Source organism: Rhagoletis pomonella, unplaced genomic scaffold (assembly GCF_013731165.1).
Source record: "Rhagoletis pomonella isolate Grant_MI unplaced genomic scaffold, Rhpom_1.0 Rhpom_scaffold_00005, whole genome shotgun sequence".
Lineage (NCBI taxonomy): Eukaryota > Metazoa > Arthropoda > Insecta > Diptera > Tephritidae > Rhagoletis > Rhagoletis pomonella.
In genome coordinates, this window is record NW_023458559.1 from 19,749,011 (window position 1) to 19,769,339 (window position 20,329).

At 37.6% G+C, this 20,329-nt stretch overlaps 1 protein-coding gene across 1 annotated transcript in view; it reads left to right on the forward strand.

Moving 5' to 3' along the window:
- Positions 1-386: 386 nt before the first annotated feature.
- Positions 387-20,329, forward strand: part of LOC118738755 (CTP synthase-like) — a 31,780-nt gene continuing 11,837 nt past the window's right edge. Inside the window, exons 1-3 of the mRNA XM_036469709.1 lie at positions 387-2,470; positions 5,144-5,314; positions 5,372-5,873. Coding sequence (XP_036325602.1) covers positions 2,317-2,470; positions 5,144-5,314; positions 5,372-5,873 — 827 coding nt within the window. The 5' untranslated portion in view covers positions 387-2,316. The remainder of the gene's footprint in view (positions 2,471-5,143; positions 5,315-5,371; positions 5,874-20,329) is intronic.

Genomic DNA, 20,329 nt, shown 5'->3' on the forward strand with positions numbered 1-20,329 from the left:
GATGTTATTAGTAAATAAAAAATATTCATTAAAAGATTAAAAAAAAAGAAATGAAAATTTGTGTGATCAGGTGGAAAAAACTTGCATTACCAGATATGAATATTAATTAACATTTGGGATTGTTGTGACTGCATTCTTTTTTCATTAAATATAAGTATTTTTTTTAACACTTATTTTTCCTACAATAATATTGTTTGTGTCTTGTGGGGCTTAAAATTTTCGTGATTAGCAGCCCTATTTGCAGGCCACTGACAAGCCTGAGCCTATTTAAAACCACGACGCAGAATAATAACATTAGTGGTATTCACCAAAGTGAGCAAGTGGCCTGGCAGTCTGGCAAAAAGTTGTCAACAGTCGTTGCTTGAGCTCATCTGCTCTTTTGCCAGAGTGCCCGGCCACTTGCCTAATTTGGTGAATACCACTATTATTTCCTCGTTGTCAGGTACTCGGTAGATCATAACAATTACATTGACAGTTATCATCATTAGTGCTCTTTACGTTTTTACGGCATAGTGGTAGAAACAGTAGTTAGGAAATTGGCGTGTGATGAGTTATGTCATTGGATTGGTAATATGGCTGTAGAGCTAATGAATGTTTGTTGTTATTATTAAAGAAAAGTCAGAGTTATTCAAAAAAATTGCAACTCGTCTTGCTGTGGGGAACATATAACGTACCTTTGCTGCAAGAGTGTCACAAGAATTATTTTTTTTGAGTTAAATAAGACCGCCACACCTCTTCTTATATGTTGTGTAAAAATTTCATAGCTGTATCGATTAACAATATGTACCTACCCTATTAGTAGAAAAGATGTCTTCATTTTTAGCATGGGAGCATATGTGACCTTAAACTTTAAGACCGTTTTTCTCGAGTTTTTTATTTATTGGATTATGACACTCTTGCAGTAAAGGTATCATATGGACATATGTAGGTAAATACATACATATATTTACATACGTTTCAAAAAAATTGGCCGAGTCCCCAATTTGAAGATTAGTTTCGTATTTTTCTTCCTATAAGCAGTTAGCATTGCAAGAGTGGTTTACCCAACAGCGAATCGTCCTGATCTAATTCTTATTACTTATACTTAGTTCGTCTGTGACAGTATTCCCCTATTCGTTTGAAGCCTTTGAGGTTCCCCTACACCAAAGCGTTCCGTGCGCCTTTGTTGTTGCTGTGCCGCTCCACCGCGGTCACCTCTTCAATCATTGCATTCACTGTCGCCGCCATCCACGCTATGAACGTGTCAAATTATCCGCCAGCTGCATCTGTTATTTGGCGCGAAGCTACCCGTCGTCGCAACTGAAGCTGCCGGTGAGTTCTGCTTACTGTCTGTGTTTTGCCCCTCATCGCCTGAGACTACATGAACAGCAACAATCATCATCATTATCATCATCACGTTTTCTTTTTGTTCTTCGCGTCGCGGCGGCTGATACTCCAGTTTTTCGTTGTGCGTGTGTATATATGGAAGTGTATAAGAACGGTGACGTGCTGAATATGTGCTTGTTTGTTCGCACCATCTTGCTATTTGCCATCCGCAAAACCGTGGATGAATGTTGTCCTCGCTCGCCAACCGCTGGCTGTTTGAGTGTGTGACCAGCCGACATAATTTGCAATGCTTTGCAAAGCCTCCGCTGTCGTCGCACGCCTGTCCGTACAATCGGCAGACAGCTAGCGGTTCAGCCGACCTAAGCGGCTTTGGTTCCCCTGCCGCGTTGTCAGCATTTCGCTTTTATATAGTCGACTTGTGTGTGCCTTTCTGCTCACTTGCCGCGTTTACTATGTACTACTACGCCTTGTCTTGCTTCATTGCCTTTGGTATTGTCCTTCTTCCAGTGTTTCGCTTGTAGGTGAGGCTTTTTTATTTCTACTTGATTTTGTTTTTGAAAAATCGCTGTCGACGTTTTGCTTTGAATTCGTACGCAGTGCCGGCGGCTGTGGTATATGCACTTAGCAGTCACAAGTTGTAGCCTTCGCTAGTTGTTCATCAGTGGCATCGCTACGCTCACTAGCTCACTGCTCACTCATGCACTTTGCTCTGCTCCGCCCCACGCCACTTTATTCAATCGATCCTATTCCGTTTTGCCATTCACAGCATTCTGGCACGCTACATCTACGAGCAGAGAGGCAGTTAGGCAGCTAAGCAATCAGTCGGAAATGAACGTTTCAATCAGTCAGCAGTAACGAACGAATCGGCGCGCGCGTCTTCTCTTACTAGCTGTTATAACGCTTAACCAACGCTTTTTTTACTCCGTGTGCAGGTTACTGAGACATTTAAATTAAAATTTAAAACTGGCGGCACAAAACATCCCTCTACTAATGGCACCGAAGAAGTCGACAATCGTCCTCAACGTGGAGCAATTTATACGAGACGTCCAGGAACGGCCAGCCATTTGGAATCGCAACTTCCACTGCAACAAAGCATTTCTGGAACAAATGTGGGATGAGCTGTCCGCAGCACATAAATTGCCCAGTGAGTAGTTTACCGTTCACCGATTAAGCACATGTTTCCATGCTTGTTTTGGTTCTTATTTCTATTTCGTCTTTTCCCCCGCTATTTTTTTTTTTGTGATTGTAAACACGTCTTGCTGTGTGACTTGTCCAATGCAGAGGTAGTTCTCAAGGCTAAATGGAAGGGACTTCGAGATAATTTTCGTGTAGAATACAAACGCATTCCCCGCTCTGAACAAGGAGATTTCCTAGTGGAACCAGCTACATTCGAGTCTAAGTGGATACATTATTACGCTTTGCTATTTTTGAGTGAGTTCTTAATACATATGTATAATGGAAAATGGAATTTATGAAAGCAGCGGAAAATAGTAGTATGCTGGGGAAAGTAGACGATTTAGATTTTTAGTTAAACGAAATAAGAATAGAAGTTTCTTGTTTGCAAGTTTCTTCCTTCCACCCAATTTTAAGTTATTTGTGCCACCCCTGTATACACTGCTTTCTGCTGATTTCACATCGTTTAGTACAAAAGCTCGTTTATTTAAACCTAATTTACTGTTACAGCTGATCATATGCGTCATCGGATGCCTAAAGGCGAACAAGATCAGTCGTACTATTTTACACAACAGAGTCAGGATTGTGAGAAGACTGTGGTTGAGCCAGATCTCACGAATGGGCTTATACGTCGCATGCAAGACAGCGATGAAGAGTTCGATGAAGATGATGCCGATGAGGATGATGACGACGCCGCTGTCCCCACTCCGCCAGCGGCGCACACAAATTCTGTAACATCAACCACCATCAAAACAGAAGATGCACGTTCGATTCTAAAAAGCGCTGGCGTTTTACTACGAGCCGCACATCTTATCGATGATGATGGCGAAAAGGAGGCGCAGGACTTGTCAAAGAAATCAATAGAAGCAAACAATAACAACACTACTGTGAATAACAACTGCAGCAGTACCTCCTTGACAAGCAGTGACAGCTCAATTTTACTGAGTGCTTGCATCGGCCACTCAATCACCACCACTGCACAAACAACTACAACCATCACACCACCATCAACCCCCATCTCGAGCATAGTTAGCGCAGCCAATGTTGCCGCAAATTCGCTGGCAGTCGCCACTCAGCAACACAAGATACGCTCTGTTTCACCGCCACCATTATACAACAAAGCGCATCACCCCCCACCAACAACTGCCGCCGCCGCCAATGCACTAACTACGGCTGTAGCCGCAGCGTTGAATAAGGAGCGGGAAGATTTCTCCTTGAACGGAAGCAGCAGTTGCTTGCACGGCAGTCATGAGCATTTGAATTTTACCAAACACTCATATTCGAATGGTTTAATACCGGCGCTGAAGTTAAAGCGTCCGCGGTTGTCGGAGGATAGTAATTTCAATGGGTCGTCCACGATGGATAATACAGCACCGCTGGTACCGGAAGATGATGACTATCACTACCTGCTCAGTTTACACCCCTACATGAAACAGCTGACAGCGGCGCAAAAACTGCGCATACGGACTAAAATACAAAAGCTAATATTCAAGGAGCTATATAAAGAGGACTTGGAGGAGACCAAATAAATAAATCGGAGGATAATTGGTTTAAGTCATAATGGAATTAGTTGCTCATTTCATTAGAAACTGTGAACACGACTTCTTTTTTAGTTTTGTAACATTAAAGCTCATTATATAAGACTGTAAATATACACATACATATGTATGAATGAATACTTAGATGTATTGCTTAGTTGTAAGTATACCTACATATACTGCTACTTTGTGTAGTATCCGCAACGCGGGGCATTGAATATGAAACTCTAGTTTGAACGTTTGCAAACGTGACTATTTGCTTACATAAGTCATTAATAAATTGTGAATTAATTCTAAGAAACTTCAGTGGTTTAATATTAAAATATATTTTTAATGTAATTTGAGGTAAGTGGTTGAGCATACAATAGGAGTACACATTCATGCCTATTACGGTATCCGGCGTATGCCAACCGCATGGATCTAATCTGATTCGCACTGTCATAACAAGCGAGAGTGAAAGATTAGATTCGTACGAATGGCATCCGTCGGATACCGTAATAGGCATGATTAATTCTTGTTTTCACTATGTCAACAGATTGTGGATGAGTTGTCAGAGGTGCGTACTACCGCTCCGTAGGATCTGGGTCCGATTCCTGGTCTAGGTAACATCTAAATTAAACTTAAAACTTAAAACTGTATGTCCCTCCATTTGTATAACAACATGAAGACGCTGACCACAAATTGCAGGAGAAGCCCGGCCAAACACTTAGCAAAAGTGTATGCGCCAAAATATTATTATCATTATTAACAGCATTACGATTAATTTCATTTAGTATTCAAGCCTTGCTTAAATGCCTATCTGGTAGCGTTTGGATCATAACATTAGGCGGGTTTTATTTGATATAATTATGTCGGCTAAGTCTTCCATACAAACTGAGTTAATTGTTTACATTTCTGGGCAAAACCGTTTATTATCAGTAACGGCAAGGATTAAGGAGATGAAAGTTGTATCAAAATATGCCGACAAATTTTGTTAAAAAAAACTCAATGGAAACCAGCCTCTAGGCTTTTGCAAACATTTGAACTATTTTCTTTATTTTAGAATTTAAATTATAAAATTCACATTAAAATGTTAAATATATTTTCTGGTTTCGTTTTCGTCAAAGGTGAAGTTTACGTATTAGATGATGGCGGCGAAGTCGATTTGGATTTGGGAAATTATGAGCGATTTCTGGACATAACTTTGCACCGTGACAACAATATAACAACTGGTAAGATCTACCAAAAAGTTATTGAGAAAGAACGGACCGGTGAATATTTGGGTAAAACTGTGCAAGGTAATTCAATGGTCATTCCCTCTTATAATTTGCTATAGTAAATAATTGCACTTTCAGTTGTACCTCACATTACTGATTCCATTCAGGAGTGGGTAGCTCGGGTAGCACAACGCCCAGTACAAGGAAATTCACAGCCGCAAGTGTGTATTGTCGAATTGGGTGGCACGATTGGTGACATTGAGGGTATGCCTTTCGTTGAGGCCTTTCGCCAATTCCAATTTCGTGTGAAACGTGAAAATTTTTGCGTCGCACATGTCTCGCTTGTGCCATCGCCACGTTCCACCGGTGAACCGAAAACAAAGCCCACCCAGAGCTCTGTGCGTGAATTGCGCGGCTTCGGCTTGAGTCCTGATTTGATTGTTTGCCGCTCGGAGAAGCCAATTGGACTGGAAGTGAAGGAAAAAATTAGTAATTTCTGTCATGTTGCTCCCGATCAAGTTATATGCATACACGATCTGAGCTCAATTTATCATGTGCCGCTCTTGATGGAACAGAACGGAGTGATAGAGTTTCTCAATGAGCGTCTGCAGTTGAACATCGAGGCAGCAAAGCGCGAGAAGTAAGTATCTATGAGTTGTTTCAAAGCGCTGAGCGTTCATTTTAAGGCGATCGACCTCAAACTTTTTATATATAGCGGTTTTTTGCATCTATGTATGTTTTTCGAATATCGAAGTGTTTCGTATTATCACGTGATCGTCGTAACCACGTATATATTACGAACCAATTTAAAAATCTTAATATAAAATACGGCAAATGAAAGCTAATGACATTCTCCATAAACCATATATACATCACTTTCTGACAATTTAATTACTCATTCCAGTTTTTCCATTTTTTTATTTTTTTGCCGCGACTATGAATTAAAATTTTGGAACAAATGCAGAATAGCTCCGAGTTTCAAATTAAAAAAATTAGTATTGGGGTCGATAGAGATGATCGAGCTGAACATAAGGCTATATTTATTTTTTGTGGAAACAACAACTACAGAAGTTATTAAGAGTCAAAGTTCAAATTAAACAATTCTTTAAATCAAAATTTTTTGAAAACGAAAGCCTGGAGAAGCGGAATTCCTTTCTGCGTACATTAATAAGATTTTTGTGAAAACTAAACAAGGCATATATAAAGTATGTATATCAAATTAAAGGGAACTAAATTTCCTATCCATTGACACCAAAACTTTTAAAATCCATACATTCGTCTTTAAGAAATTTTGATTTAAAAAATTGTAGTTGTTGTGTCTGCAAGAAAACTCACCTTAATGATCACTATCGATCCTCATATGTTTTTTTTTTTAAATTTGAGAATCGAAACTATTCTGCATTTATGCTCAAATTTTGCTCAACTTCTGAAATAGGACAGAAATGCAACTCTGAAAAATCACGCACGCAAATTTATTTCGGTTACTCAAATGTGAAAAACTTGCGTGCGTGCGTAGAAAAATTCACGCCGGTAATATTAGGTTGGCCTGTTAGTAATTTGATTTTTTTTTTTGTAACAGAACAGGCTTTAGTACAAATGCCAAAATTTGGCCCAGAACCTGTAATTTTTTAAATTTTTCTTCTGTTACAGTTTGATTTTTTTTTTAATTTTTTCATTAAAAAATAAAAAAAGCTGGAATGATTAATTAATTTGTCAGAAACTATACGCCCTATCGGGAAGCGATGTATATACGGTTATGGAGAATTTCATTAGCTTTCATTTGCCGTATTTTATATTAAGATTTTTAAATTGGTTCGTAAGATATACGTGATTAAAAGAAACCAATTTTTGCTTTAAGCTGAATAACGGTAAAATGAAAACATCTTGAAAACGTATCCATAGAAAAAAAATTAACTCGATTTTCGGAGTCGCCGAGCAATTCTACATAGGAATTGGATAGTGGCATCCATAGAACATTTTTGCTGTAAACCGGTATTATTATTCAAACTCTTTCTATGATTTAAGTTCAAAAAGTTATGGTGAAATGAATTCCAATCTACATTTGCAGCTATTTCGTGCATATGTTGCACGACATACAAATAAAACAAAAGCAGCGTGCCAGGAAAGTACAAACATATTCTGGAGAGATGCTAAGAAAACTTGTGCAGACAAAACTCATAACGAAACCATTATTTTAAATAGAATTAAAGAGCTACAGCAGGCAACGACAAAAGTTAAGATCGCCAATATTGCCCAGTACTTACAAAACCCAAATGAAAAGGTGATGACAGATTTTAGTTTATTTAAAGGTTGTGCATTTCAGAACAATGATAAAGAAACGCCTCAACTGAACGATAGTTCTACACCCGCAGTTGAAACCGACTGCAGCCAGAATGAAACCACTCAACCGCTATTGTCAATAAAGTACAGAGCCGCAACAAGGTCCTCAAGTCGCTAGCCGGCAGTACTTGGGGCAAAGACAAAGAAACGTTGCTGGCAACATACAAGGCAATAGGCCGGCCGGTTTTGAACTACGCAGCGCCAGTGTGGTCGCCAGGGACTAGTAGGACGCAGTGGACGAAGCTACAGACTGTACAAAACACCGCACTCAGGACAGCGACGGGATGCCTCTTGATGTCGCCTGAACACCACCTGCACGGCGAGGCGCAAATGCTCCCGGTAAAGGAGCATAATATAATGCTCTGCAAGCAGTTCCTGATCGGGAGCCACAGAAGTGGCCACCCAAGCAGACAGCTGCTTGCAGAGGAGCCCTCGCCTAGGCACGTCAGGAGGCATCTATATGAACTAACGGACGAAGTCCAGAGGTTCATTAAGCAACCTCTGGACCCGACAGCTTACAGAGAGGCCCTGAACGGCATTCACAGGGACTCAGTCTCGAATTATGTAGACTCTAGACCTGTGAATGCCGTTCTAGGCACACCACCCCCGGACATAGACGAGACGGAGCTTCATCTGCCTCGGGAGACACGCACTACACTCGCACAACTTCGCTCCAGCTACTGCAGCAGGTTGAACTCCTACTTGAGTAGGTTGAATGAGGATGTGCCGAACGAATGTCCGGCATGCGGAGAGACCCCACATGACTCGAAACATCTCTTCGCATGCCCGGAAAACCCGACAACCCTAACGGCCTTGTCCCTGTGGGCAAACCCCGCAGAAGATGCACGCTTCCTAGGGTTGCCGTTAGTGGAACTTGACGACAACGACTGAGATACCAACCGATCTGGGCGGGGTTGTTGTAGCCGCTACAACAACAACAACAACAACAACACACACGTAGTTCAAAATAGCAATAACTCTGAAGAGTTTACTACGTCAATTTGTCGTAATACCCCAGCGCAGGATGTTCTGCGGAATCAACTTTCTTTACTGAAAGCTGAATACAATGTGGCAAATCAAACGAAATTTCTAAAATCAAAAAACGTATTGAGTCTTGTAAAAAATATCTCAAACCTTAAGCGACCTTCATGAAAAATTGTTACATCTCGGTTGCCAAATATCTAGAAGCGCGACATATTTGCGATTCCTGCTAAATTAAGTCGGAGGCTGATTAGGGTTGTTCGACTTCACTAGAAAGTCGACTTTCGACTTTTCGATCGACTCTGTACAGTCGAATTTAAAAGTCGACCGATCCACGAAGAAAAGTCGACTTTTTTCGACTTTTTTAATAAAAAGAAAGTGTATTAAGTATACTCTGCATTTAACTCATATATTAGCTATAAATATAGGAGTCAGAATACGCCAAAAATATCATGATTTACTAGTGGTCTTTAGAATAATCTGTAATTTAGTGAAATTCAATGCTAGGTAAAAAAAAAACACACTATAGGATTTTTAAAAATTTTGGATTTTGTTCCAGTTCTAAAGCATGAAAATGCTTATTTTTGCAAAAAAAAGTTTAAATTCTCACAAAAAAAATTCTACAAATTTTTTGAATCGATATTTGGTAATTACGGACAACTTTTTGAAAAATGTGGCCTTTCCGATGGAGCAGAATTGGCGGGTTTTGGTAGAAATATAAGTACCACTTTATAAGCATGGATAAATATGGGAGTAGCCCAGACAGCTAGTGGATTGGGACTATCCACACGACTAATGTCGCATATTAACTGGAATCCTACCAGCAACGTTTTTTAGCGGTGTTTAAAATTTTGTACCTTACGGATTGGTCAAATTCGAACCAAAGACAGTCTGTAAAAACTTACATAAACTCAAGCAGAAAAACTTTCTTGCATGAAATTGTTAAAATAAATATAATAATAATATAATATGTTTATCTTACCTCATTATTAACTGAAGATTGTGGAGACAAACGATTAACAAATTTGAGGAATTCGTTTTCGTATAATAATTTTATGCGCTGCTCTTAAATGATTTGTACTGTTGTACTGCCATTAAAATTCATTTCGCTACCACACTTTTCACATTTCACTTCAGTTTTATTGAAATTTTTTTTTAAATACGACCAAACAACACTCCGCGCGCTTGTTAGAATATCAGTTTTTATTGGCAAATAAATTAAAAAAAGTCGAGAGTCGAAAGTGAAAAGTCGACTTCAGTCGACTTCCATAAACTGAAAGTCGATCACTAAAATTCGACTTTCAGGAGTAAAAAGTCGATTTTCCGAAATGTGATAAAAGGTTATGGTGGACGTGTTAAGCCGGCTATTTTTGTGTTTTCTGACGGAGGTCCGGATGAAAATCCCGGATGAAAATCAAAATGTCAACAAAATGATCACGTGATTTCTGAACGCCCCCTGATTTATCTATATGACAGCATATTAGATTTCACCTTAAATACAATTGATTTTTATCTATTAATTTTGTAACCAATATGGTTTAGCTTTATACAGGGAGGTTCTGAATTTCACAATATCTCAGTTTCAGGCAAGGCTGTAAAAATTGCAATCAAATTCGATTGCAATCGCATATTTTACGTAATATTGCAATCTGTTTTAATTTCAATCAACATCGATTGCTTATATTTTGATTGCAAAAATTAAAATTTGCAATCAGTTAAAATAAATTGAATGCAATACATTTTTGATTCCAATTAATTTTTGATTGCAATCATTAATTGCATAAAAATGCTAATTACAATCTGTCGTAACCCACACTTGTTATAAGCTTTTAAATCAAATTTATTTTAATGACACACGCAAGCCTTCAATGTGTTAACGCAGCGCAAAGTGAACACCTTCACGGCATTACACCAAGCAGTAGGCTGTTTTGATTGTCGTCTTTAATGTTCCGCATATATAAAAGTGCGTGCGTAGATTTTCTGCATGACAAACATCACACCTCCGCTCTTCGTTTTCGCCGACATCACCCAGCACACTCCAGCAACACTCCCCAAAAAGTCTTTGGGGAATTTGTATGCTGCTACAACAACAACAACCATTCTTCGTTGTTGCTATGCCTACTGATGTGGTTGGTTGGGCGCGCCTAACATATTGACAAAAAATTGTCATCTTTCACACAGATTGTTTTTAGAGCATTATGAACCATATTTGTGCTATTACCAATCAATATTCTAAAGCAGATTTTGGGCCCACGGTTGTCCTTATTAGCTAAGGAATAAAGCCTGGTATACAGAAAAACTAAACATAACAAGTTAAGTTCGGGCGGAGCCGAACATTAAATACCCGGCGCAAGTATTAAGTATATGTTTTCACCAACTTCCGCTACATGGTAAGCAGGGGAGGTTTTACCCCTAATTTAAACATCTTCGATGGAACGAATTTTCGGCCCACGCTAATAAGGACCAATTGGTGAAAATTTCAAAGAAATCCGCTTATGATTTAAAAAAGTTATGTTACTGTAAGTAGTAAAATGTACATGCACTCGTTTTTGATCGCCAGTATACATACTTCGCTTGACCACACAAACTAAAAGTGTCCTCGCTAATGGCTCTGCCAAATAGCAATTCTTTAAAATAATTCAGAAGTTGTCATATTTGTCTTATCAGCTAATATTTTCAACAGTCTTCAATATTTTTTGCCGTTTTGTGAATAATATGTTTTTCAGCAGCAATAACTTTCTGAAGACTGTTATCAAACCTAAGCATATAAGACAAATAGATTGCGACGATTTATCCTACGTCACTTACGCCATAAAAGCACGCAGAAATGGCACAACTACAGCCGCCATCACTACACTAACATAAACCGTGAACTCAAACCCCAATTTATCGTACGACAATTTTGAAACTGCACATTCAAATTTTCTTGCGTCTCTGTCTTGGTCACACGCGTTGCACCCACGAACACCTATTGGGTAACCCGCCACCATCTTGGCCGCGCTGCCAATTGGATTTAACTTTAAAAAACATATTCTCCGAGTGCACTTCTCTTGAAGGAACTAGACGCCGATACTTCAAACACAACTGGGTCGAGCTGTTTAGTAACTCCACAAAGGACAACATAAATTCCGTCATCAGTTATATCAAAGCCGTCCAAATACCTATCTAACAGCCGTTTCTGTAAAATTCTCATATATTTTCCTTTTTCTAAAACACACTTTTACAGTTAAGTAGAGCTGATAGCCTTGGCAGCTAATGCTCACAAATTATATTAAAGGTTTTCTTACACGATATGTATTTGTATCTGTAAATTTGACTTTTTCAATACATATGTAACTGCGTGTGTCTGTCAAATTCACAGTCTTTATTTACCTATTTAAAAATACGCTCTTTGAAAACGAAATAAACTAAACTCAGATAATTCCATGATAAAAACATAACAAGGTAAAACCATTGAGAGGCAGTCTGACGTTTGCCAACAATATAATTTTAAAATCAAAACTCAAACTCACACACACATTCTCATTTTCAATCTCAAACAACAACAATTGTGAACAATTTAATTTTTTTATTTTCAATTTTATATGATTTTAAAATGTTGGCAAACGTCAGAAAAAAATCATGACCGACGAATTGAGAGAATGAATTTACCTTGTAATGTTTTTATCATGGATAATTCTATCTGTGTGTCAGATGAAAATATAAACATTTCTATTTCGTATGTACGTGCATCTGCTTTGTACAGAAACAAATCTAATTTGCCTTTACACGATATGTTGACATTTCCATATGTAAAAAGTGGCATGTACACATGCAAATACATATCGTGTAAGAACACCTTAACTTGTTAATTTATTTAATATTGTTAATAAATAATAATAATAATAAAACAATACACACATATAGTGTTGGTCACATTCCCACGACAGCCGAACCGGCCGCCGTACGTGACTCGGGTTTTACCTGACCAAGGACTCTTGTTTCGGCAATCTATCCCCGTTTAGGGTGGGGTCATCTCCGCACTTGCTCGGTCCTACGCACGCATCGGCAGTGGACCTCGGCGTTCGTGGCCCCATGCTGTGCGAATCGGACCGCCTCCACGGCAAACCGCCACTCGCCCGAGCAGCACAACACTACCGCACCCCAACACGACACAACAATAGACACACATACGAACACTACAGCACCTCCACCCACACACCGCCTCTGGCAACTCCTAGTCCCTCCGACAACAATCTGCTCGGTTTTTCAGTCCAGTGCTCGAAGTGGCTGTGGCTGCTTAATTGTGTCTCTTGCCATGGCTAATTGCGTGACATGCAAATTGAAATGCTTAGCCAACGAATACATTACGTGCGGTATATGTTGCTCATTAACGCATATAAAATGTTCCAAACTGAGTGCCAGTTGCATAAATGCAATCATTAGCAATCATAATGTGGTATACAGGTGTGCTGTCTGTAATGATCGTATACTATCTCTTAGCCAATCAAAATCGATGGGGTCATGGACAATATAAATCATATTAAAGAGTTTATCAATTCGGTTTCTAACATATATTCTAACAACAACGCTAAAGCTGCTAATAATGGAATTGGAAGGTCACGGCCAATGAACCTAGCAGCGCTCGCAATACTACTAATTTGCCAGCCAAAAACAACGCTAACTCTCTAAGCAACTCTCCCTATCAACAGAGATCGACCATTCCGATCACTGATGCTGCTAATTCTCTCACTGGACCTCTCTCTTACGCTCGAACCGCTGCCGCTGCTGGAGCTGATGCTGTAGAACCCGCTCATCCTCTCCCATATGTTTTAAATACTGCTGCTGCTACAGTCGTCGGTGGCGCAGATGTAGCCTCTCCACCTGCTTCTCATCTTACTAACTCTTCTTCACGTGTTCCGAGCTCTGCAATACAGCGTAAGAGCAGCTCGCTTTAAATGGTTACACCTCTCTTCTTTTAAGCCGTCGGTATCAGCAGAAGATATCATAGCATATATTGCGAGGCATGCAAACATCGACCAGAAGCTAATCTCTTGCTATAAACTAATCAAGAGAGATTCTCAAATTGATTCGCTCAAGAGGGTGAATTTTAAATTAGGCATCTCTTCACAAACTATGTCTTAAACGAACCAATGGTGAGATGCATTCGATTTTGCAACAACTATCCTAACCTAGACTGTAGTCTCAGTCTATATAATTTTAAGCAACAATTATATGCAAATTTTAATTAAACATTCTAAAACATTTGTATATAGTCTGTAAGATTTATCTGTAGACTGAATAAATAAATAAATAAGAATATACCGTAACGCGACATCAGTCAAGTGCAACTCCTGCCTTGGCTGGTGCCACTTAGGGCATGTTCCGGACTGCGCAACACACGCGATTGGACTAGCGACTACGTGTTTCCCTTTTGTGTGTCCATTACCACCACAAGGCAGCACCCTCGTCTGCAGCACATAAAGCAGGGGGCCAGCAGGCAACACAACTTCCTTACATCCCACATACTAATTGGTCTCCCAAGGTACACAAAAGTGCTACAATTTAACTGTAACGGACTTCGGAGCAAGATCGAGGAGATAACCGTCTTCATGGGCCGGTATGGAATATTAAAAGCTGCGGTCCAAGAGACGAAGCTGCAACTCTGTTGAATTGCGCCGGATACTATGTGCACCGTCGAGATCGCGAGCGAGATAATGGTGATGGCCTAGCGTTCATCACGCACCACACCGTGTATTATCGTCTTATTGAAGCAGACATCGACCGCAGGGATATAATCCTAGAATGTCAGGGTATTGCGCTATCCGGTGAGGCGATGTCGAGCTCGAAATATTTAATGTATATATACCCCCTGTCACCAGTTGCCCGGCAGAATATCACGCTGAAATAGGTACGCTCTTCAGAGGTGAAAACCGTATGGTAGTTGGTGACTTCAATGCGCACCACGATCTTTGGCATTCAACCCTGTCAAACGATCGTAAGGGGAAACAATTGGCTGAGTAAATAGACGATTCGACATTCTGCACAATGAACGACGCCGTACCCACCAGGATTATGGGTAGCTGCTGCAGCTCGCCTGACCTAATAATCGGCAGCGCTGGTCTGATAAACAGCATATGACGACCTATGTTGACCTTAGTATGAGACCATCTGCGTATAGTCATCTCGATTGATACACCTGCCGACTTCGCTTCCGTGTCTGTCTGTCAAATATTACGGTCCGATATCTTGTGAACTTAGCAGCAAGTATCGATGCAGCCACTATTACAGAAGCGCTTAAGGTATTAAACTTTAATGCAAATCAGTAGATAGCAAGGCGAAGAATTGCCAAATTGAGCGCAAAGGTATCGTGAAAGAAGAAAAAAACAAATTTGATCAAAATACATGTGCGAGTGTGGCAGCATTTTGCTGTATCGCCTGAAAACCGGACCGTTGCCTATTGGGATATCCTAGACCTTTCAGAATGCAATAAAAAACACATTTTTAAGTTTCAATTGAAGGTTATTTTGGTCTGGCAAGACTAAATTAATCGCTTTCAATCAGATGGCCGGGCATGGTATTGGATCTTAAACCCAAATTAAGCCAATGCTCATCATGTAAGGCAAACTGTGAATCACAGTGGTCGGTCAATAATAGTTTGGGGCTGTATTTCAAAAATTTTGTTGGTCCGTTAGTATGCATTATGCGTAAGGAACAGTATCTGTTCACATTTCGACACAATTTGCAAGATGTAGTCGAAAAAATTAGAGTTTCTGCTGAAAAATCACCCAAAACACATTGCACATGTTCGCAAAGACTGGATACAAATGCAAAAATTAACTAATTTGAAATGACCTCCACAATCCGCGGACATGAATCTCATCGAGAATTTGCGAAATCAACTAAAAGCACAGCTTTCTAAGTATCCAAGTCCGCCCAATGGAGTACATAAGCTGTGAAAGCAAACTAAGGATATATGGGTGAATATACCTCCAGAATTTTTACAGAGATACAAATAAGGTATGCCAAATCGCATCTAGGAGCTAAACAAAGCAAAAGGGCACTGAACATTGTGTTAATAGTTTTTTTTCGTGAAAATTGTTAAAAAGTTCTTAAAAATATATGCAAAACTGTAACATTTGCATTAATTTACATTTTTGTCTGCTGGTTTTATTATTGTTGTTGGATTGACTTCAAATCCTTATGAGAGAGGAAGTACAGGTGTACCAATAAGAATATACAACAAAAGTATGAAAGTCGTTAGAACTTGGAAATATAGCGATGGCTGAAGTAAAAAGTGTTAGAACATGTTACAGTTTTGCCCGTCAGTGTATGTATATGTGAATGTTCATTAATTAAAAACCAACAACCACATGATCAGGTCTAAATATAAGGTGACCAGAATTTTTTAGCATTCCAGGAGGACAAATACTCTAAATTGAAAAGACAAAAAAATTGTTTTATATTTATTTTAACACATAAATAACGAATAAGTTAACATTGTTAAAAAGCCAAAGCAATCCAAAGTTGCTCTAACTAGAAGTCAAACAAGTTAATAGGACACTGTGTTGCATAATTATAAGACCAAAAAATGTTACCGTTGATTTTTGGCAATTTTTTTTTGTTGAAAGTGTTGTTCATTTTCGTCGGCCGCTGTGGTGTATTGGTAAGCATTGCGCGCTTCCACTCCACAATGCCTGGGTTCAAACCCTAGCCAAAGCAACATCGCAAAAATATAGAAAAAAGGTTTTTTCTTAACGGCGGTCGTCCCTCGGCAGGCAATGGCAATCCTTCGAGTGTATTTCTGCCATGAAAAGCAGCTTCTCATAAAAATACAATCGCCGTTCGGAGTCGGCGTAAAGCTGTAGGTCCCTCCGCTTTGTGTGACAACATCTAGGCGCACGCCACAAGTCGGGGGAGAAGCTCGGCCAAACACTAACATATGTGTAAGCGCCAATCTATTATTATTATTATTATTGTTCATTTTCTCCCATATAAAAAAAAATCGAACATACTTATGGAAGAAAATAAGTGACACCGTAAAAAAATGCCAAAATCAACGTTATTTTGTAGCCATATAAAACTCGCGCTTTATTAAACTAAAACTGCATGGGCTATAAAACTGCATACGCAAAACTTAAATTCTTAAAAAAAGTGTAAAATATTGGTAAAAACTCGCTGATTTTTTGTATTTTTGCGCAAAGTTAAAAATGTGAATTTTTATGGTGTTTTTTTTTTTATAGAATGAGCAGTATTTTTATATGAAAATAATTGAAATTAAATAATATAAAAATAAAAAGTCGAAATTGGTTAATATGTGGCGCTCTTTAAATTATGCAATGCAGTGTAGTAATGTCATAACTAGTGCTGGGAATCTCATGCAAATGCATGTTTTTATTTTGCATCTTCAAACGGAAATGGTTAAGTTTTCTTTGCGATTCATCGAATTTCCTTTAAAATGGCATTCAATCGTTAGTGCATATTTTGCAGTATATGCATAGTTTTACATATATTGCAAAAAATACCTGGTTCTGCATATTTATTGGGCATATTTTAGTATATTTTACAATAAACGCATATAGCGGCTCTGCAGTGAATGTGTCCAATAAAAAAATTACCGAAATTTATCACTCGATACCAAGAAGAGGTGGAACCGTGAAATATCGTACAGAATTACCCGGCAGTTCTGGGCATCCTACGACCCACTTAAAACCAAAGGTATCTTAAGAATGAGCAAAGAAGACACTGCACTTCTGTCGAGCTTTGGAATCAAAATGGCAAACTTACTAATAACTTGTCACCACTTAAACCAACAAAACATTCATCTGAACCACTATTAAACTGTCAATGTTTCTGTTTACAGAAGATTGTGACTGTCTGCCAAATTATAAACTAATTGTATGCATAAATATGTATCGTATTTTGAAGTTAATTGTTTTCGTTATCATTGTTAAAATATATTTGTTATTTATTTTTGTACCGGCAATAAAATATTACAAAAAGATTTTTAATTGCATATTTTACTTGTTTATAGCGCATATTTTTGAATTTTGAATGCATATTATATGCGCATATTTTTGATTTTTTAGTGCATGAGATTCGGAGCCCTAATCATAACTAATGGGCAAAAATATTAAAACTGCATGGGCTATAAAACTGCATACGCAAAACTTTTCCCAAAATTCTTAAAAAATATGTAAAATTTTTGGTGAAAATTCTCTGAATTTGTATAATTTTTACGCAAAGTTTGAAATGTGAATTTGTATGGTGTTTTTTATAGAATGAACCAGTGTTGGCACTAATCGATTGATTTTTTAATTAATTAGTTAATTTGATTAAAATCAATCGAATTACAGTTAATCATGATTTAGTTTAATCTGATTAAATAGTTAATCGTAACCGTGATTAAAAAAATTATTTTTTAATCATTAACCCTTAATTTGATTAAGTAGGTTTGGTGATTAATTAATTTATGCTGAAATTGTCTTGCACACATGGCTAAGTCGGTTTCCCTCATCAATCTAAACAATTTGGTGTGCATTTTGATTGTGATCTATTACCAGCAGACGTTATGAAAACTAGGTTTTATATCTCTCTGCACATGTGCCATGGGTTGTCAAACTTCCCAGTTTATGTTATACAAATTTATAATTATTATTTGTTTATATAAGTATTATGTGTTTTTCATAAGCCTCAAACAGAAAATAATAACCGTATATGGTGTTTAAATTTAAATTGCAGACAAACTAGACCACTTAATCAGATTTTTTTTAATCGGATTACTGATTGATGATTAAAATTAATTAATCGTAATCACAACCGACGATTAACGATTAAAAAAATTTAATCATTAATCATACAGATAAACATTTTAATCGTTAATCAGATTAGCATTTTGCCAACACTGGAATGAACTATATTTTTATAAGAAAATAATTAATGTTAAATAGTGTAAAAATGAAAAGTCAAAACTTGTTAATATGTGGCGATCTTATAATTATTCAACACAGTGTTGTAATGTCATTACTTATGGGCAAAGAAAAATAGCTATTCACCATTTTAAATGAAAATATAAAAAAAAAATCGAATTGTTTTTGTTATTTTATGGCCTTATAACAAATATATTCAACAATTTTTTATTGAGCTCGAGGCCGTTTTTAATGAAAAACTTATTGTGGAAAAGCAACAATAATTGAAAAAATGGTAGAAGTGATAGCACAGTGCATAGGCAACTGGCTGAGTCAGTGGGATCGTCGGTTCGAAGCCTACTGAGAGAAGTCTGATGAGGAAATGTGGTGATTTCCGAAATAGCTATCACTTCTACCATTTTTTCAATTATAGTTGCTTTTCCACAATCAGTTTTTCATTAACAACGGCCTCGAGCTCAATAAAAAATTGTTGAAAAAAAATCTAATTGTGAAAAATACTTATGCTTTTCTTCAGCAGGCCATCGGCTGAAAATTTGCATGCAAAAATAGGGACGTTTTCATGCAGTGGGAATATTGGGTTTTATTCACATGCAATTGCAAAGACTTTAAATTTGTTTAAAAATTTTGTATTTATTAAGTAATGGTCGTATCAAAAAAAAAACTGTATTAACAGCCGCACTCAGAAATGTTCCTTAAATTAGCTCTAACGGGCACTTAACTAATTATCGTTAAATCTGTTAATTAATGTTTCCTCTCAGAGTTAAAAATTATGAAATGAAGAATTTAAGTATGGCCCCAGTTGCGGCCCTTCATTTTTGTGGCATCACTCACTTTTTTCGTTCAGTTTGAAATAAAATATAAAATATATAAGTATTTATATAATTTTGCACGCACCGGCTTAACAGACGCAATGGCTGAGTGAGCAGAGCACTAGCGCGCCAGTCGAGAGATCCGAGTTCGAGTCCTAGGGCAGGAAAATTTTCTTTTTCCTTTTTTATTTATTTATTTTTTTCTTATTTAGTTTTATAAACTATCTGTATTGAATTTTTGGCTTTTTTGATCTAATTTTCTTTTGGTGTATAGATTTTATTGCTTTAAAAAGAAAACAATTTTTTTTAAATTTAATTAAATTGTTTGCTAAAAGACAAACAAGACCAATAACAGGCCAATTCCGGCATCTGTCTTTCAACTCACCTCAGTCTTTCAAGAGACAAAAGTCTTTATATTTCGGCAACTATCTTGAAAGACATTTTCTGTATTTCGAATAACTAATTGACAGATGTGCTAATAGTGTTATTATATTTTTTACGCTTAGCAATAAGTTTTCTAAAAACAAAACGAAATGAAAAACAGGAAAAACTAAAAATTTTAGAAACTGAAAGTGAAAGAAAAAAGATGAATCAAAAAAGTTTCCAAACGTTAAATAAAATAAAAAATATGAATTTTTAAGCAATAAAACTTAAAAAACAAATTGTATTAAAAAAAATTCGTTGCCGAGGATTGAATTCGGATCTCTTGAATGGCACGAAAGTGCTCTGTTCACTAGGCCATTGCCACTGTTACAGCGATGTTATCGAAATTGAAATTTATTGAAAACAAACAAAAAATTTCAGAATCATTCGCTAAAAAGTTAAGGGAAGGGTTTTGTTTACTTAACTTTAATGTTCATTAAATGCCATTAACGAATCATTAACTGACTCTGAGAGGGAATCTTTTTAAATCGTTACTGAGGGACACCTTAAGTAATCATTAAACGACTCTGAGTGCGGGTGTAAGTCACTTATATCTAGGTGGATACATTAATCACTTTAGTTATATAAATTTTGAAGCTCGAAAATTTAAAATTTTTTGATAAGATATTTTGCAC